Source organism: Nothobranchius furzeri, chromosome 14, assembly GCF_043380555.1.
Source record: "Nothobranchius furzeri strain GRZ-AD chromosome 14, NfurGRZ-RIMD1, whole genome shotgun sequence".
Lineage (NCBI taxonomy): Eukaryota > Metazoa > Chordata > Actinopteri > Cyprinodontiformes > Nothobranchiidae > Nothobranchius > Nothobranchius furzeri.
The window spans coordinates 11,948,975-11,967,749 of record NC_091754.1 but is presented as its reverse complement, the minus strand read 5'-3'; the positions used below and the strand labels follow the sequence as shown (position 1 = coordinate 11,967,749).

Sequence of the window (18,775 nt, the reverse complement as noted above, 5' to 3'; positions counted from 1 at the left end):
CAACTTTGATGGTGCAACAGTGAGGTGGAATTTCATTCAGACACTGAAACAGAATGTAAATACTGGCTGACTGTTTAAAAAAAGGATTACGAGTGAGCATATTTTATATTTTATACCAAAAGCATGGAACAGTATTGACTTATTAACTTGTTAGCTTAAAAAAAGACTTCTATCACGTTTTTATGGTTATTTTCTTACCTCTGTGTGTTTCTGGTACACTCTGTAATGATACTACTATTAGTCCTAATCCCACACACATCTGGGATAAAAAGACCGAACAAAAGAGCAGCTTTATGGAACTAAACGCCTTTGAAAGCTGGAAGTGTGCGATTTCTGCACAAACTCGACAAAAAAAGAAAAAAATCGGTGCATAGTCGGGATTTAAACAAGAAATCCTCTTACTGGGAAGCAGAAACGTTATCACACCACTTTGGTGCACAGGTGCGTGCGATAATCACTAAATGACAAGGAACAGAAAACTGAACACATCAGGGCATTTAAGACCAGATCAGCAAAGCGTAGGTGTTATTAGGTGACATATTTAATATAATTTTACAGTGGAAATGAGGTGGCTGAGATGATTTAGTGTGTCCTGCTTCCAATTTAAAAAAAAAAAAAAAACTTTATTGATTTCTCAGTTGTTTGCTTTGGGAAGAGAAGTGGTTTTGGTAAGTTAGTCAGAACGAGATTGAGAACGACAGAGAGCGGACGTGCGGAACCAACGCCACGGGGAAAGGAGCCCTGCCGGCTCCCCCCCCCCCCCCCCCCTCCCCCCCCAACGCTATTTCTGTCAAGCCAGACAGAATAGCTGAAATGCAACCAGCTAACGCAGACTCGTCCCAGAGTCTTTTGGTTTCTGAGTTAATTTAAACTTGAGGAAGCACATCTGCCGAACGCTTCAGCAACGTGTACCGAGGTCAACTCTGGACCGGATCGTCGCACACCTTTGTCTCCTCTGCCAGCCGAGGTGTGACCTGGATAAACCATCCTCCGAGATTCGGATCTAAACGGGGGTCCTAAGTACGGTGAGGCAGAACACAATAGATAGCGTTCTGATGCTGTTTTTCTAATAAGAACTAAAGTTTAATTGCAAACATCATTTTTCACTCAGATTCACCTTTTCTCTCCCTGAAGCAATCTCAGACACATGCTCGCATCCATAATTACATCATTCTCAAATCTTAGCACATCCAACACAAGGTCTATTTGTGCAAGCTTAAAATATCAACTGTTAAAGATTGTCCAACAAGGTTGCCAATGTTGATTGTTTTTCCTATGATTGTCATTTCAAATCGTTGGTTTAAATTGAAGAATTAAAACTCTTAAAATTTAAACTTGTCTTTTCATTGAACTGAAACACAGACAAACGGATATGATCGTCAGTTTATCGATGAAAACAACCTTTGAGTCTTCTTATTTCTATAACATTTGGTTATTAATTTGCTAAAATTAATATTCCAGATTATTATATAGAATGGTTCCTCTTTCATAAAAGAGCCATAAACCATTACGCTACATATTTGGCGCTACATCACAAAGCTAAATCTTACAGCTGAATGTTGCCAATGCTTAAGCAGCCCATATTATGTGTGTGTGTGTGTGTGTGTGTGTGTGTGTGTGTGTGTGTGTGTGTGTGTGTGTGTGTGTGTGTGTGTGTGTGTGTGTGTGCGTGTGCGTGCGTGTGTGTGTGTGTGCGTGTGTGTCTAAACCAAACACAGAAATATAAATTAACGTTTATTCTAAACGACAGAATAGAATACCATAAAGTTGTGTTCCTGTTAGTTCTGGCAGGGTTTCAAATTTCTCAAGGAGTTAGATTCCCCATTCGACAGAAAACAACAAACACAAATAAAACCCTTAAGAAAAAGAAGAAAAGGGAAAGAGAAGGCTTTGAGGTGCTCTTCAGCCCCAAATGGGATCTGTATACCTACAAAAGCAATTATTTCTCTATTCCTGAGCTGGAGAGTGATCATTTCTGTAACTTTTGGAGGAGAAAACTCTCTAAATGGAAGTTATTGTGGGACCTTTTTGGGTTTAGAAGTTTGAAACTTTGACTCCTGTGAATTTGAGTGGGAATGCTTCTGTAGGAATGGGTGCATCTGACAGACACTTCGTTGGAGCGACTCATGAGGAATGAAGCGCTGTTGATGCCTTCAGCTCTCGCATGTGTTCTTTAAAACTCATCCTGTACCATTTCTGCAACAAATCTTCCATAATTCGTCCTCCTGAGGGTGGACGCCCTCACCGGGGAGAGTTTACCTAGCATCCAAAGCTGTTGAGGTTTGTGCACGATATAAAGCAAACTCCCATTGGAAAACCTATGCTTAAAGGTGTGGAACCACCAGAGAAATCCCTGCTTCCATCTAAAAGGCTAGGTTATCCAGAGTTATCTCTGTAGTTATGCTGCTATAGGCTTAGACTGCTGGAAGACACACTGACCACTTTCCACACTCGACTACTTTCTTCTACAATCTGCTCTTTAACTGTATTATTTCCTGCTATTTCAGCTGTTAACTTTATTTTTTCTCTATTTGTCTCCCCAGAAGAAGCTACAATGATGTTCTGCTGAGCTGTGATGCCCTCATGGAGGGGGCCATCGTCTTGAACACTTTTGCTAACCATTTAATCATTCTCCCTCTCCTGATAATAACACTTTACTTTCCTTGACATTGGATGTGCTACTACTAGTTTACCCGTTTAATTATAGATCCACTAGAATAAATACAATAAAGTTTATCTCTCGCCAAATAGAATATTTACTAAGAAATCACAATGTAACCATAGACACATTACTTGGTGTGTGTGTGTGTGTGTGTGTGTGTGTGTGTGTGTGTGTGTGTGTGTGTGTGTGTGTGTGTGTGTGTGCGTGTGTGTGTGTGTGTGTGTGTGTGTGCCTGCTCTGTCTTCTCGATCCCCAGTGAGTCGTGGAGGATGGCTGCTTATACTGAGCCAGGATTCTCTGGAGGTTTCTTCCTGTTAAAAGGGAGTTTTCCTCTCCACTGTCACTAAATGCTTGCTTAGTATGAGGATTGCTGTAAAGTCACTGACACTAGTCAGTGACTCGATGGAATTTGCTGGGTTCCTTATATATGAAACTTTTTTTCTGACTGGCTTAATGAATTGACCTGTATTGGAATATTTATTATGTGAAGTGCCTTGAGACGACTCTTGTTGTGATTTAGTGCTATGTAAATAAACTTGAATTGAATTGAATTGAATTGAAATGAATTGAAAACCCATTATTTTAATTGTTATTTCTTATTATAATTGGTCACTGAGTTTTTAATGCAGGCTGAAGATGAAAATAGTCTTCTACACCTATTTCCTTCATTGACTTCTGGTAAAAAAAAAATAGATGGTGAAACTCAAGGATTAAAAAAGCCTGACAGATCTACATCCCACTGTTACTGAACGTTCATGGACTCACCCATCTTGGCTCACGACGGGAAGACTGTTGCTGGTTTAGCATCCAGGAAAGAGCAGAGAACATCTCGGCCAGCATTTTAACTCCACCACACAGCAGAACTCCTCTAGGGTTGTGTTATTTGTGGAGATAAAACATCAACATTGCAAAGCAAACAGTCAGTAGTAGAGTTGCGTTGCTGTTAGCCAATCAGAGGCGAGATATCCAAATATTGTCTTCTAATTGACTGAACACACCTGGTCCAGGTAATCAACAGCAGGAACAACAAAGATATTTGGAAAACAAGCAGGACTGCGCCTCTCGGGGACCAGGGTTGCCTTCCCCTGATCTAAAGGGTTTTAATAATGCCTTGACTGCTTCACAGTAATGAATGAATCAACACAATTATTTATTCTGGAAATAATTCTTTATTTCAGATCTGAACCCTTTGATGCATAATGGTCACTACAGTGGACAGGTACTCAAAATTGTTATTTATTTATTTTTGCTACTAAGCACAGCTGTTGAAGACTTTATTGCATGTGAGCCGCTCCATTTGGACTTCAGTAAGTCAAGCCAACATATTTCATGTTCAGAATGCACGCTGCACACTGAGATGGACATGTAATAAACTGTGTGTAAATTAAATGTTACAAAAAATATGTAAATATGACATTTGTTTCATTCACAGCTGAAGATGAATGAAAAAAGTTGTTTAAAAAATCATGGTTGAATATTTCATAATTCATGCATTAAAGGGTTACATATCACCAATGAGTCTACTTGTTGAATTTAATCATGATTAAACATTACCCCGCAAATGTATTGATTAACTAAGTGTTAAACACCTTTAAGGGTTTCCAACAGAAACCATTGCGTTGTTGCTAGTTTTAACTAAAAAATTCAGCTAACTTCCACGTTTTTAAAATTAGTTTTCCCCAGGACTAGTTGTGCAGCAGTGATACAATTTCATTACACCCAAACGGAGCAAATTGCTCACAGATGGATGATGCTTTGCCAGTTGATACCACCAGTGTGCTGCTTGCCTTTTTACACAGAGAAACTATTCTTTCCCGTGTCACAGCCCTTACATTTACTTCTCCCAGCTAACGTTGATTCACAAATCAATAGAAAGCTGTTACCTTTTGTAAGGAAGCATTAAGCCTTTACAGACTGTTATGTAGCCGCTCCACGATCCTTTATGAAGCTTTGCATTTCAGTGCACCATGAGGTAAATATGTAACTTGAGACTGAAAGGAGGCAAATGTTGATCTTGAGCCGTTATTCTAAAGAGTTAAATAATAGTTTCATTAGCTACAGCATTTTAGCACTCCATTATCTCATTCAAGACAGTAATGAAGGTCAAGCAGAAATGTCTCCGGCTCCCTGTTTGAGCCTTTGACTCACAGCTTAGCCACAGCGTTGGGAACTGGCTCACATTAAAGACTTAGCCAACAATGCTGCTGGCCTAGATAGGCACACCAAACACAATGGTGGCGGTGCTGATTTAGAGCAGATCAAACCTATGTTGGCCATTCCAAAGTTAAAAGTCTGCTTGTTGAGCAAACTAAGTGTTTAAACACACATGAGTTGCCATGGCAATGGTGGGTTTTCAGTTGTCTCTTTTTGTGGGCAATCAGTTTTTTTTTTCAATCAAACTTTCATTACAGATAAAAATGTTCTCTTTCCTCTAAAGGTCAGCTGTTCCCTATTCACCTGTAAATTTAGATTAGATTAAAATTTCATTTTTATAAATGACAATTAGGATTTGTGCTGCCACGTGTGTCTCTACTGCATCCATAAACCCTCGGTTCGTCTGATATCTGTCATTGTTTAGTTTTTTCAGCATTATGTGCCTAAAACAAGCTGTTTTAAAAAGTCTCTGTGTGTGATGTCACAAACCGGCGAATTAGCATAGAACCACCTCTCAGTTCTCCAGGCTGGAAGAGCAGTGGCTCTACTACAAGCCCCTCTGAGATATCGGAGCTTCTCAGCTTATAGCAGCCTTGGTGGGCGTGGCCTGCTCAAACTTGTCAGGAATAAGCCTGCTGAAATTGCTTTATTTGAGAGGGATTTAACACAAAGAACTTCATGAAAAGGGTCTGTATACATCATAAGGATAGCAGTAGCTCAGGAGTTTGAAGTGGAGTTCGCCGCGGCTCTTTCCACTTGGACACGTCTTTAAAATTGCAATAAAAAGAACCACTAAAAGCCTTTCTCCTAAAGAAAGATGTTTGCGCCATTGCCAGACGCCATTTTGACTACATCTAAAAGACTAAAGTGCAATACAGTCGGCATTTCCTCATTTTTTCTTATTGGTTATTTTTGAGCTGGTTAGTCCTGCCTCTCATGACCTTTGGGTAACCAGATGTGCTCTGCTCAGTGCTGATTGGCTCGGTTGGAATTCTCAGGGGGTGGGGTTATTTGCATGGTAGAGTTACCAGACTCGTTCTCTGTGCAGAAGTAAACAGAGGAAGAGTTCAGCAGGCCAGGCTACCGCAATGCAACTTTCTATCAACTTTTTGTTTCATTCAATCTTGAACTGGTTTATTTTTTTACTACACCTCAAGAGCCATTTCAACCCTGAATGTCAAATCCTCACTCTTGGTGTCCCGCTTACATGCTTTTTGAACATAAGCTCTTTCAAGTGAAATTAATCAATCTCTTCGTCACTTGGGCGGAGTCATTACCCAACCACAGAGAGAGAAATGAAAGTGCTAATCGCACAGCAAGTGGGGCCGTTGTCTGGGAAGGCCAAGTTTTCCTGCTCAAGCTGCTTTGCAAATGCATTCTCAGTTCAATTTGTGACGCGAGGAGAGGCTGAATCGTGAACTTACCTCAGAATTCTCTTTCCAAAAAGAGACACGTATGACATCAGCTTTCTGCACAATTCTCCAAAGGAGATTTATATTCAAATATTATAAATGCTTGCTTACAATTTGTGAAACAAAATCAAATAAAAAGTCTCTACGATACATTTACGCTGTGCATTAAAACATTTTCCTGGGGTCACGAACCCTCTCAGCACACCAGCAGATGATTATTTAGTGTGCACGATGCCTCTTTAGCTGCACCTCTGCAGCAAACACATTGTTATAGTTAACAGTCCTTGCCCCGCTTGTCACTTCAGGAGTGTGGATGAATAGTCAGTCAGAAAAGAGGGTATTATTATGCTAACCATCGAGGCGTACCAACCTGCAGGCTTGATGATGTCAAGCAGACTGAGATTTATGTTTCCCGTGTTTGTCAAACAGAGGAAGGTTGCCCTCCTCACAGAAACTTAAAATAAATGTTTTCTGGATCCTAACGTGGGTGTGTGTGTGTGTTTGCGTTTAGCACGCCCTGCTTAATGGCCGTTGAAAGTTCAAACTGAGATATTTGTTTTGATAAATACTTATTTTTAACGGCTGGAAGTTTAAATGGACTGTACAGAAAACTAGTTGTGAGTGATGAAGAGCTACCGTACGTGTAATTGCACATCTGAACTGGAGGACTAAGAATTGACTGCAGTCACTGATTTTCCTCTACACAAGGGGGTAACTGGCCCGGGATGATGAGTGTTAAAATAGTCAAAGAGGGCAATTACCAACAGTTTTGACTGATTATATTTTTTACCTGCTTTCCATGAGAAATGATGGTTGTTCGGAAGCGAGATGTCAGAATGGACTGGAGCAGAAAATGAAGACAAGGCGAGGAAGAAGATGAGGAAGTTCCCAGCTCGCCGTGTCCAGGCAATGACCCCAAAGTCATCCTTCAGAGTCATAGTCCAGCCCATTGCTTCCTCTCTTACTCCTGTCAGGAGAAAAATGAAATTCATCAGCATCTCAATGAGAAATGTAACCAGAAATACGGCCGGGGAGGACAGGAGGAAAGGGGATCATGTGGGGGGAAGAAAAGATTCCCATTCTGGCAATCTGCTGTACAAAAAAATAAAAATGTGGCTCTGAACACGTCAGCTCAGAAACCTAATATTCAACATCATCTTCCAAGGCGCATATTTTCCCCCATGAACTGCTGTGCTGATTTTTCTATTTCTTTCTATGAATCCAGCATAGACGTGTGGGACAATGCATTCTTCTACTACGTGTACCAGACAGTGATAGAAGCAGCGAATGAATGAGTGAATAAATAAACGAATCTAGTCCATCAAGATGAACAAGCTCTTTGAAAAGTGTTTGAGCAACAGATTTCAAACATATTAGCTATTTCTTTATATTTCTTACATCCGATCCTTTCTACTGCTACTTTGATTCACCGGAGTGTTCGGGATTAGTCCTGGATCCCCAATCCGGCTTTACCAAAGGCAAAAGTTAATGAACAAGTTGCTGAATCCTTAACACCTGATGCTTAGACAGGCTGATACCTCGGAGTTGAAAACTGCAGTGGCTCATTTTTCAAAAACACAATTTTCTGAACTTGTTTACGGAGGAATTTGCTGTTACTGACATGCCATTGAACAGGACTCTTTCAGCTGTTATTTGTCTTTTTGAAATCTCAAAATCCTGTATAAAAATTCATGCTACAACTTTTTTTTGTGCTAATGAGTGAATAAATCCTCATTCATTTTCTGTAAATGCTGCCTTAAAGTGATGCCCATAGAAAGCCTCCGTCTCCTCCCTTTCCGGCCGACTCGTGGGTCCCCGGAAAAAAAGAAAAAATGAAAGCAAGTCAATAGGGCTATAAAAGCTCATTTCAAATCCCGACTGATAAGTGCCCTGTGTTTAGCAAAAGTTAAATCCTTCTTCAGGACCAAAGAAGGAGCATTAAACATGGGGAAAACCACTGTGGTAAGTAGCAGCAAGGCTGAGGGACAAGAGATTCTGCAGCGATATCATATAAGCAACATCTGATTGTAGTCGTTTTAACTACGAAGTTTTACAAGCAAATGGTAAATTATGTGACAATCAAAACACACATCGTTGCTTTTAATTAAAACTAGTTTGTGTGCACATGCACGGATTAGACGGAGGAGCGTGGCATTGTAAAAGCTGTGATGGTTGTCCAAGTCCCTTTTCATCAGGGCTGTGCTAACAGAGCTGGAGCATAACGGCGGTGGCGCGTACATTTAGGAAGCCCCACTTTAACTGTCATTAGCTTGGTAGCTAAGCTTTGCATCAATTTGTACCTTTGTCTCCCAGCAGCTGTTGTGACTTTCACTGTCGCTTGCTTTCCTCTAATAATGTACAAACGTAAATAAATATTTCACATCTTAAATTAACAATATTTGCATTCAATTATATACATTCTAATCTATATAATTAAAAACACACACACACACACAGTGGGCTGTACTCACTGAGGCTCTGTGTTTCTTCTGCACAACAGGGACATTTTCGGATGCAGACGAACCAGAACCAAACCGGAACCGCTCAGAATGCCGGTGCAGCGCAGCAAATGTTTTATAATCGGTAATCCAAGGAAGTTGTACATTGCATACGGCCACTTCTGCCTTTTATTTTGTTGTTTTGTACTTCAAACATTGGCGCTAAACTAAAGGCTTGTTAGTTAAAATGTAACAATTGAGTTGCCAGTGTTACGTCGATATGTGTTCCCCCCTCGAGGTCTGTTTCTTTTGCACCCAGCTGTGAGTGAGAACCATCCACTTGCAAAAAATGTGTGTCCTAACCCTTATCCCAACCCTTAACCTAAACATAACCCTGAAAAAAACATAAAAATTGTGCTACACATAATATTTTCAAAATTTATATTTATGCAAAACATACATTTTTGGTGACAGGGTGATTGTGGTTAGGGTGAGGGTTATTTTTTGTGATTGGGTCATTTCCACTCGCAGCTGGGTGCAAAAGAAACAGATCTTGAGGGGGGAACACAAATCGACGTAACACCGGATCCTGGCAGACAGTTACCAGAATGTGTCCTTCCACAATAAGAGGCTCAAATGAAGCTGTGGCGCCAACAACACTTATCCTTGTTTGAATGCGGTGAAACCACCGGCAGCACCTCTGCACTGTGAACCTGTTCCTGGCTTCACAGACCATCACGTGAGCAAAGTTACTTACGAAGATAACAGCCCAGACGAAGACATCCGAGATCTGCAGCGTCAGGGCTGCAAAGCAGTGAAGTGGACAGAACATCACCATGGTAACGTCTACGGCTTCGAAGATGACCACGTTTCTTTTCATTATATAGATTGAAGCTACCTGTGTGAGATTCATGGCGTAAGGTAAAGCTTTTGTAGCCCCATTGACTTGCATTCATTTTTTCTTATTTCCTTGGACCCATTGTCCAAAAGTAGGTAGACGTGACTTAGGCTCCCCATCAAGGTATACCACCCTGGCTTTTGAGCCTTCTTGCTGCAAGGCCACAAATTTCCACTTTTGGAGCTTTTGAGTAATTTTTTCAGACTTTTGTGGTTATGCACGTGTGTCCGGTAGAGTATTTAGGCGGAACTTGCGCTAACTTTATTTGTAACTCTGCAGCGCTGCCAAACAACACATTTGTAAATCTGAAAGAGTTACTGGTGAAAAAAAATGGAAGCAAAAGAAAATCTCTGTTTCTAAACTCCGACCGTGCGAAATGTGGCGGAAGTCCCCCTTCAGGCCGTAATTCACGGCACTGTGTGGCCTCAGAGGGCAGTAAATAACGTGCTTCTTCACAAGTCCCACACATACCCGTTCCCCCATCCCCCCGAATGGATTAAATTACAGCTTATATTGACCAAATAAAACTAATGTTATTAATGTCTCAGATGTCTTTTGGTGCTGATCAGTGATGTCACTAATTACGGAATGTTGCCATCTTGGCTAAGTCCTGAAAAGGCTAATTTTCTACAGAGACCTAGCTAGCATAATTTCTTGTCACTTTTCCTCCTAGAAATTCCACACAACTGCAATAGTGAAACACATTTATTACTGCTAACTGCACTACCGTCTAATGATAGCATCTAATGGTGGATTAACCGAAAAGCTTTTGAAATGTTTGTGGCAAGTGCTTGATCTCATTTGGCAAGTCAGAGTTTAAATTTGATGGGTTTCTTTTGCTGTTTTGATTTTTTAATGAAAATAAAAATAAAAAGACTGCAGTGGATTGGTGCCAAGCATCAGGCTGCCAGATGCACGATTATTACTGAAGAGTCCATTTTGCCTCTGGCGTTGGTGCGTCATCCCCTAGTCATTTGTTGTTTAACATTAAGTCAAAGCAAACACAAAATCATTAGTCTGTTTGTTCCTCAGACCCCAGTCTGCCTGATGAAACCTGCCCGCCATAACCTTATGCTCCCTTTGTTGAGCTCCGCTTCAAATATTTCATCCATTTTTAATGAAATGAAAATTATGTCCTTTTTTTTATTCTGAGCGAACATTGTCTCACAATTCTATGGCAAGAAAATGTCCTCTCCTTGGATGAGTACACAAACTACTCTGTCACTTGTACAGCCATTTGCCAATTAGACACCTCTGGCTGCTGATCACTGGCCTCTCTCTCAGGCGGTGCTGTTTGGAAGGCATACCTGACTGCACCTAGATTACATCCTCCCTCCAGCCACTCTAATTTGACTATTCATGGGACAAGCACTGCTCTCTCTTATAGGCTGACAGAGCACATCACAGCTAATTGGAAAACATGATCTTCAACAGAAACATGAGCTGAAAACACGCACAGCCTCAGGCAATCTTGGCACTTTTCAAAGTACACAAAGACATACATGTGAGATAACCCTAGAGTCAGATGTACTTGCAATATTTAGCAGTAAAATTGTTCTTGAGTACCTCGGGCTCAGGCTCATTCAATTAGTGCATCGTACAAGGAGATTAAACACAGGCTATGTAGGAAATGTAATATAAAAAAGATATTTAGCATCACTTAAGATGCTAAATATCTGGGTCAAAGGAATTATGCCGAGCTCTTAGAGGCTACAGAAAACCTGGTAAAGGATCTGATGGAATGTGATTTGTCTCTTGATGTCTCCAAGGTCCTGATTAAAGATACATTTTGACCATAAGAATCCTGACATTATCATAAAGGAACAGATGAACAAATCTCCACGAACGTCTCATTCACAGGTGGTCATAACATTTACGGTTTGATTGGATGTGTCCAAAATAAAGGGGAATGCTAATTTGATGTGCCAAGACTAAACAATCCTTATGTGTGTGAGGAATATGTGATCCTCCTGCCTGTCTTTAAACGAGCCAAACACATTTGGGTTCAGTCTGTATACCAGAGAAGCCACATTCTTACGTGGATTTCTGCTAATTTGTGTTGCCAACCATCTAATTCTCTCCGTACGTTCTCCACTGATATCCGTGCTCATGTCTGCAGTCTTGGTTTTGTATGCCGTGTGCAATGCGTTGCAGTTAACACAGCCGTGAATATTTTTTCCACATTGTTGTGCATGTAATTGTTTTTGATTGCTGGCAATGAAAAATAACAGCGAACCATCCTCTTCCATTCTTCCCTCTCTGTTTTTGTTTGTTTTTTGTTTGTTTTTTTTCATTTACAGGCAGAAACGGCCATGAAAGCGCCGAACGAATCTGAATGCAAAAGACAAAGCTGCCTTTTCAGACTGCCACGGTCATTTTGTTTGGTTACAGTTTAGTTCACGTTTTTATGACGTTTGTGTTTCATGGAGTCGCTGTTGGGTTTTGTCAGGTTTGTGCTGAATTTAAGGCTCTTTGCTCTTGTTGTTAAGCGCAGCCTCTCTCTCCGTCAGTGTGTTTTGCTGTCAAGTTCTCTCACATCAGTTACTAACATCTAAATTACAAACACAAAATAGTTTGTCTCCTCTTTTATACGGCACTGTATGGTTGGTAGCTTTGTTGCCTCTCACTGAAAACGTTGTTGGTTCAAATCCCACCTGTGTGGCCTTTCTTTGTGGAATTGGCATGTTTTCCCCATGTGGGTTTTCTCCTGGAAATCTTTCCACAGATCACAAAAACATGCATGATAGGTTATTTGGACATGCTACTTTGTCCTTAGGAGTGAGTTTGTAACTGGTCGTTTGTCTGTGGGATGGATGGATGGATGGATGGATGGATGGATGGATGGATGGATGGATGGATATGGTGGGCAGACAGATAGATACATGGACAGGTACATGGATGGATGAATGAATTAATGGATGGATGGGTTGGTGGGTGGGTGAATGGATGAATGACGGATGGACAGAAGGATGGATGGATGGATGGATGGATGGATGGATGGATGGATGGATGGATGGATGGATGGGTTGGTGGGTGGGTGGGTGGGTGGGTGAATGGATGAATGACGGATGGACAGAAGGATGGATGGATGGATGGATGGATGGATGGATGGATGGATGGATGGATGGATGGATGGACAGACAGATATATACATGGACAGGCACATGAATGGATGGATGGATGGATGGGTTGGTGGGTGGGTGGTGAATGGATGATGAATGGATGGATGGATATGATGGGCAGACAGACAGATAGATGGACAGGCACATGAATGGATAGGTGGATGAATGGATGGATGGATGGATGGATGAGTTGATGGGTGAGTAAGTTAATGGATGAATGAGGTATGGACAGAAGGATGGATGGATGGATGGATGGATGGGTTGGTGGGTGGGTGGGTAGGTGAATGAATGGATGAATGATGGATGGATGGATATGGTGGGCAGACAGATAGATAGATGTACAGGCACATACATGGATGTATGGGTTGGCGGGTGGGTGAATGAATGGATGAATGATGGATGGATGGATGGATGGATGGATGGATGGATACGGTGAGCAGACAGATAGATAAATTGAAAATTTCGGACACAACAAAAGAAATAATGACATGTTTACCTGCAAGTGACGACTGCCAGTCATCCCTTTAGGTGTGATGGTTGGCCAAAGGTTCTGAGTCGTGTCTCTTTGGAAGACCTTAGCAGAGAAGTGGAGGCGTCCAAAGTGGTTATGTCTGACAGGGAAGGTAAATCACCTGTGCCAAGCCCTCTGCCTGCAGCATCCTGTAGAAGCTTAATCCTGTGAATCAATGCGTGATGGGCAGGGACTGTCACACCTCCAGCAGTATGAGCACCTTCCAGGTGCTAACTGTGTCGAGCACCCACACACCGAAGTACGATCTGCAGCTCCAAAAGGCTCTGAGGAAGACAGAAAATAGAGATAAAGAGAAAAGATCTAAACATCCGACTGGAGAGCGGTACAATCTGACAGTTCATGCAACAACTTTGTTGATATAAGATGGTTTCATGATAACGCCACAGCTGCAGAAAGATGGATGAAAGATGGATGCAGGGAGGCTCTGCAACATGACCCTGAATTCTCTGTCCTTTATTTTTCACAATATCAGCAAAAGCTGTCTGAAACGGTATGACTAAGATGTGATTTACAGTTCACTCATGTCGTCTCTGATTCATTCAGCTCTTCATTTCACTACCCAGCTAAAGAGGAAAGTGCTTCCGCATAAAAACACAGTTCTTCCAAACATAATCGCCTCTGCGAAAAAATCTCAAGGGTATTTTCACTTTTGCATCATACTAGTAAAGAACTGAGTGTGTTTTCATTGTTCTTATTCTCTAGCACGCCTTTAGGTTTTCAGAGCTAAAATGATGCTCTGAGTTTTTGCTCCTTTCTGACACTCATTGGCTTTCTGTCACATCTCCAGCCGAGGCTGTTCAGAGAGCTCATCTACAAGAACGAGATTCTATTAACACCTTCTGCCTTTGTGTCTCATCCATCCTCAGCCATTTTCTCTGCAGCCCCAGACTTCCATTCTTCTTCTCCCTCTGACCTGAGTGTCCGTGGCCCTGAGATCCACTGATCCCACCGACCCACAGCTTATTACCTAAAGTTCGTAGTTTCGGCTTGTGCATTTATACGTCGTTGCTCTTTTTCCTGCTTTTTCCTCCTTTGCAGCCTGAACACTGAGTTTACAACCCCAGACAAGTTCATTATAAGCTATCTTAGTTCTTCTGGTGAATAATGAGACAAAGGTCTGTAGCTTAATGGAAATGAAGGCACTGAGGAAATTTCCTCCAGGCTGATGTGGGGGAAATCAACTCTGAGGAATTGTTTTCTAACAGCTTCTGCTGCAGAAGGAGGTCAAGGGTCTGAGTACGTACCGTCATCATGCGCAACTAATGAAGAACGTGATTATTATGGAAAATGTACCTTAGAAAGCACAGTGTCTCAGGTAAATCCCGAGAAACCTTTGTTAGAGTTGACTTGATGATTTGTAACGTGGAAGTGTTTAGCCCGCAGCTGAGTTGTTGTTCCATTGATCGTTGTTTTTATAAGATAAAAGCTGGGAATGCTGATTTCTGCTGCAAACTTGACCCAAACTTGCAGTTTTACTGGAAGAATCAGTAGCAGCAGTAGTTCAGGTGGTAGAGCGGGTTGCCTCATGGGTTCGATTCCAGCTCCCGCCAGGGGTGTTCTGCTGTTGTGTCCTTAGGCAAGACACTTCACCCAGCTGGCCTGTTTTGGGGTGGTCAGAGGGGCCGCCGGCGCCAAATGGCAGCCTTGCCTCTGTCAGACAACCCCAGGGCGGCTGTGGCTACAAAGTAGCTTACCATCACTAGCAGGGTGTCTGATTTCTGCTTGCTGGGTGTACACATCACTGCTGACATGTCCTGGGGTGTGAACACGACAGCGATGGCAAAGAAGGCTCAGCAGAGACTTTATTTCCTGAGAAAACAACATCTCACAGAACTGCTGGTGTCCTTCTATCGCTGTTCCATACAGAGCATCTCGTGCTGCTGCTTCTGCGCGTGGTTCTCTAGCTGCACATCAACACAGAGGAAATCATTCCAAAGGATTGTGGAGACCGCCCAGCAGATCATCGGCTATCGTTTGTCCTCTCTGGATGAACTACACAACTTTCGCTGCCTCAGGAGAGCGGACAGCCCCCTAAAACATCCCTCACACCCTGCTCATGATTTGTTCCAACTACTGCCATCAGGCAAAAGACACAGGAGCATTAAAACAAGGACAAAAAGACTACACAGCAGCTTCTATCCTGTGGCTATCAGGGCACTGAATGGCAATTAACAACACCCCCACCCACCCACCCACACACACACACACACATTCTTCTCAGTTCAATTGTATGTCTTCGTCTTCGTCTTCCTCCGCTTATCCGGGTCCGGGTCGCGGGGGCAGCATCCCAATTAGGGAGCTCCAGGCCGTCCTCTCCCCGGCCTTGTCCACCAGCTCCTCCGGCAGGACCCCAAGGCGTTCCCGGACCAGATTGGAGATGTAACCTCTCCAACGTGTCCTGGGTCGACCCGGGGGCCTTCTGCCGGCAGGACATGCCCGAAACACCTCCCCAGGGAGGCGTCCAGGAGGCATCCTGACCAGATGCCCAAACCACCTCATCTGGCTCCTTTCGATCCGGAGGAGCAGCGGTTCTACTCCGAGTCCCTCCCGAATGTCCGAGCTCCTCACCCTATCTCTAAGGCTGAGCCCGGCCACCCTACGGAGGAAACTCATTTCGGCCGCTTGTATCCGCGATCTCGTTCTTTCGGTCATTACCCAAAGCTCATGACCATAGGTGAGGATTGGGACGTAGATCGACCGGTAAATCGAGAGCCTGGCTTTCTGGCTCAGCTCCCTCTTCCCCACGACAGATCGGCTCAGCGTCCGCATCACTGCAGACGCCGAACCAATCCGCCTGTCGATCTCCCGATCCCTCCTACCCTCACTCGTGAACAAGACCCCGAGATACTTAAACTCCTCCACTTGAGGTAGGACCTCTCCCCCGACCCGGAGGTGGCAAGCCACCCTTTTCCGGTCGAGAACCATGGTCTCAGATTTGGAGGTGCTGATCCTCATCCCAGCCGCTTCACATTCGGCCGCGAACCTACCCAGCAAGAGCTGAAGGTCAGAGCTGGATGAAGCTAGGAGGACCACATCATCCGCAAAAAGCAGAGACGAGATTCTCCTGCCACCAAACTCGACACACTCCACACCACGGCTGCGTCTAGAAATTCTGTCCATAAAAGTGATGAACAGAACCGGTGACAAAGGGCAGCCCTGGCGGAGTCCAACCCTCACTGGGAACAGGTCCGACTTACTACCGGCTATGCGGACAAAACTCACGCTCCTCTGGTAAAGGGACTGAATGGCCCTTAACAGAAAGCCACCCACCCCATACTCCTGGAGCGTCCCCCACAGGGTGCCCCTGGGGACACGGTCATAAGCCTTCTCCAAATCCACAAAGCACATGTGGATTGGTTGGGCAAACTCCCATGCCCCCTCCATCACCCTTGCAAGGGTATAGAGCTGGTCCACAGTTCCACGGCCAGGACGAAAACCACATTGCTCCTCCTCTATCTGAGATTCAACTATCGATCGGACCCTCCTCTCCAGTACCTTGGAGTAGACCTTTCCAGGGAGGCTGAGGAGTGTGATCCCCCTATAGTTGGAACACACCCTCAGGTCACCCTTCTTAAAGATGGGGACCACCACCCCGGTCTGCCACTCCCTAGGAACTGCCCCCGATGACCACGCAATGTTGTAGAGACGTGTCAACCATGACAGCCCTACAACATCTGTATGTATGTATGTGCAATATATAAATAAACTGGTGCAATATTATTAAGTATATATTGTTAGCTTGTCTTTCACACATAGTCAGTGCGAAAGGATTCAAGTGCAGTACTGCTCTCCTATTTTAATTCTATTTTATAATTTTTTTAGATTCTTCTTATGTTTTATATATATACAGTATATATATATATATATATATATATACCGTATGTATATATATATATATATACCGTATGTATATATATATATACATACGGTATATATATATATATATATATATATATATATATATATATATATATATATACAGTATATACATATACATACGGTATATATATGTATATATATATACAGTATATATATATATATATATATATATATATATATATATATATGTGTGTGTGTGTGTGTGTCTGAAATTGAATTTACATGAGATAAACAAATAATTAGATAAGAAATATATATATATATATATATATATATATATATATATATATATATATATATATATATATATATTAATCTAATTGTTTGTTTATCTCGTGTAAATTCAGTTTCGGACACGGGGATTGCATCTAATTCCGTTGTACTTGTTGCAATGACAATGTGTGTGAATGTGAGAGTGCATGGAAGTGTCTTTGCGTGTCCTAAACAAGCGCTATATAAGTTTATTGTATTATTAGTAGAATCAAACAGAAGTTTCCTCTTTCAAATTTGAAATCAAAGTTCCAAAAGTGAACTCAGCGGTGAGTAGCTCCACCGCTCTTTGTAATACAAATAACATAAATCATTTCCGAGGTTAATACTCCATCCTTCTCTCCACCAACAACCACACAGATACCGAAAATTTAACTTTTTTCCCAGATAATCAGCGGTGCCTGAGGAGTGAGGTTTCTGCACCTCACCGGTGCCTCAGACACTCTGGATGCCCAAAGCAGCTGCTCCTGAAGGCAGGGTTGTCAACTCAATCAGCTCTACGTTTATCGCTGTTTTGAGCATTTCACGCTGTTTTCACCCTGCCTCCATGTGCTGTAGGTGCAGTGGTGTAGCTAGTTAAGGAAGCTGACAGGATCGCAGCGCTGATACCAGCAGCGAGGAATTTTAAATGAGCTGCGCCCATGCAGGCTCCTCACAAAGATTCTTCATATGAAACCCAACTGAGTTGTATTTTTCTGTAAAGCTCAGAGGAGTCGGTTTTCTTGTTTTACGTGTCTGCTATTGTAAATTTCTGAATTCTTATTAAAGGAAACCCTTATGGGTTCAGTTGGAAATGAAATCAGTGAAGGAAACGACCTGGAAAAACTCCTGTTTCTGCAGGACTGATGAGGTGCAAAGAATTATTACAAAGTAAATGTGATCAGACAAGGGAAATATGGATAAAAGGAGCTAAAGCTTACTAATGTGTAAATACGGAGAAGCTTAAGAGAATGCACAAATCAGATTAGTTACAAAAATGATCCCGTTATTTCCCCGTGTTGAGTGAAATCTCGGTTTTTATGTTTCTGTGGACCGTGATTAACTTCACATGAAGGACACAATTAAATCAGACAAAGCTGAAGCTCACAGCTGTGTTCCCCCTCCCCGCTAAACTGCTCCAAAATCAAACTACTGACAAAGAATAACATGCATGTGGCTGATTGCTGCTCAGAATCAGATTTTAAGTATCTTTATCGTCTCAGGTGCTTCAGGCGGATGAAATGCATGCAACTTTTCCACAAAATCTCAGCGTGAGCAAACCAATCAACGCCCAAAGGGATACAAAAGTCACAGAGGATCCTCTTGTTACACAGATAATTCTCACAGATAATTTTTCTCTCCATAAATATTTCATCAAAGGCTTGAAAAAAGATCTCACAGATTGTCAAATTAGCATGAAAGAACAAAA

At 42.4% G+C, this 18,775-nt stretch overlaps 1 protein-coding gene across 2 annotated transcripts in view; it reads right to left on the bottom strand.

Annotated features, from left to right (window-relative positions):
• thsd7ba (thrombospondin, type I, domain containing 7Ba) overlaps positions 1-18,775 on the bottom strand; it is a 244,015-nt gene that overhangs the window by 175,342 nt on the left and 49,898 nt on the right. For both annotated transcript variants that reach the window (XM_015966811.3, XM_054747116.2), the window contains exons 2-3: positions 13,183-13,481; positions 7,019-7,195 (exon numbers count right to left, since the gene is read on the bottom strand). In XM_015966811.3, the coding sequence (XP_015822297.1) occupies positions 7,019-7,178 (160 nt within the window). In that variant the 5' untranslated portion in view covers positions 7,179-7,195; positions 13,183-13,481. The remainder of the gene's footprint in view (positions 1-7,018; positions 7,196-13,182; positions 13,482-18,775) is intronic.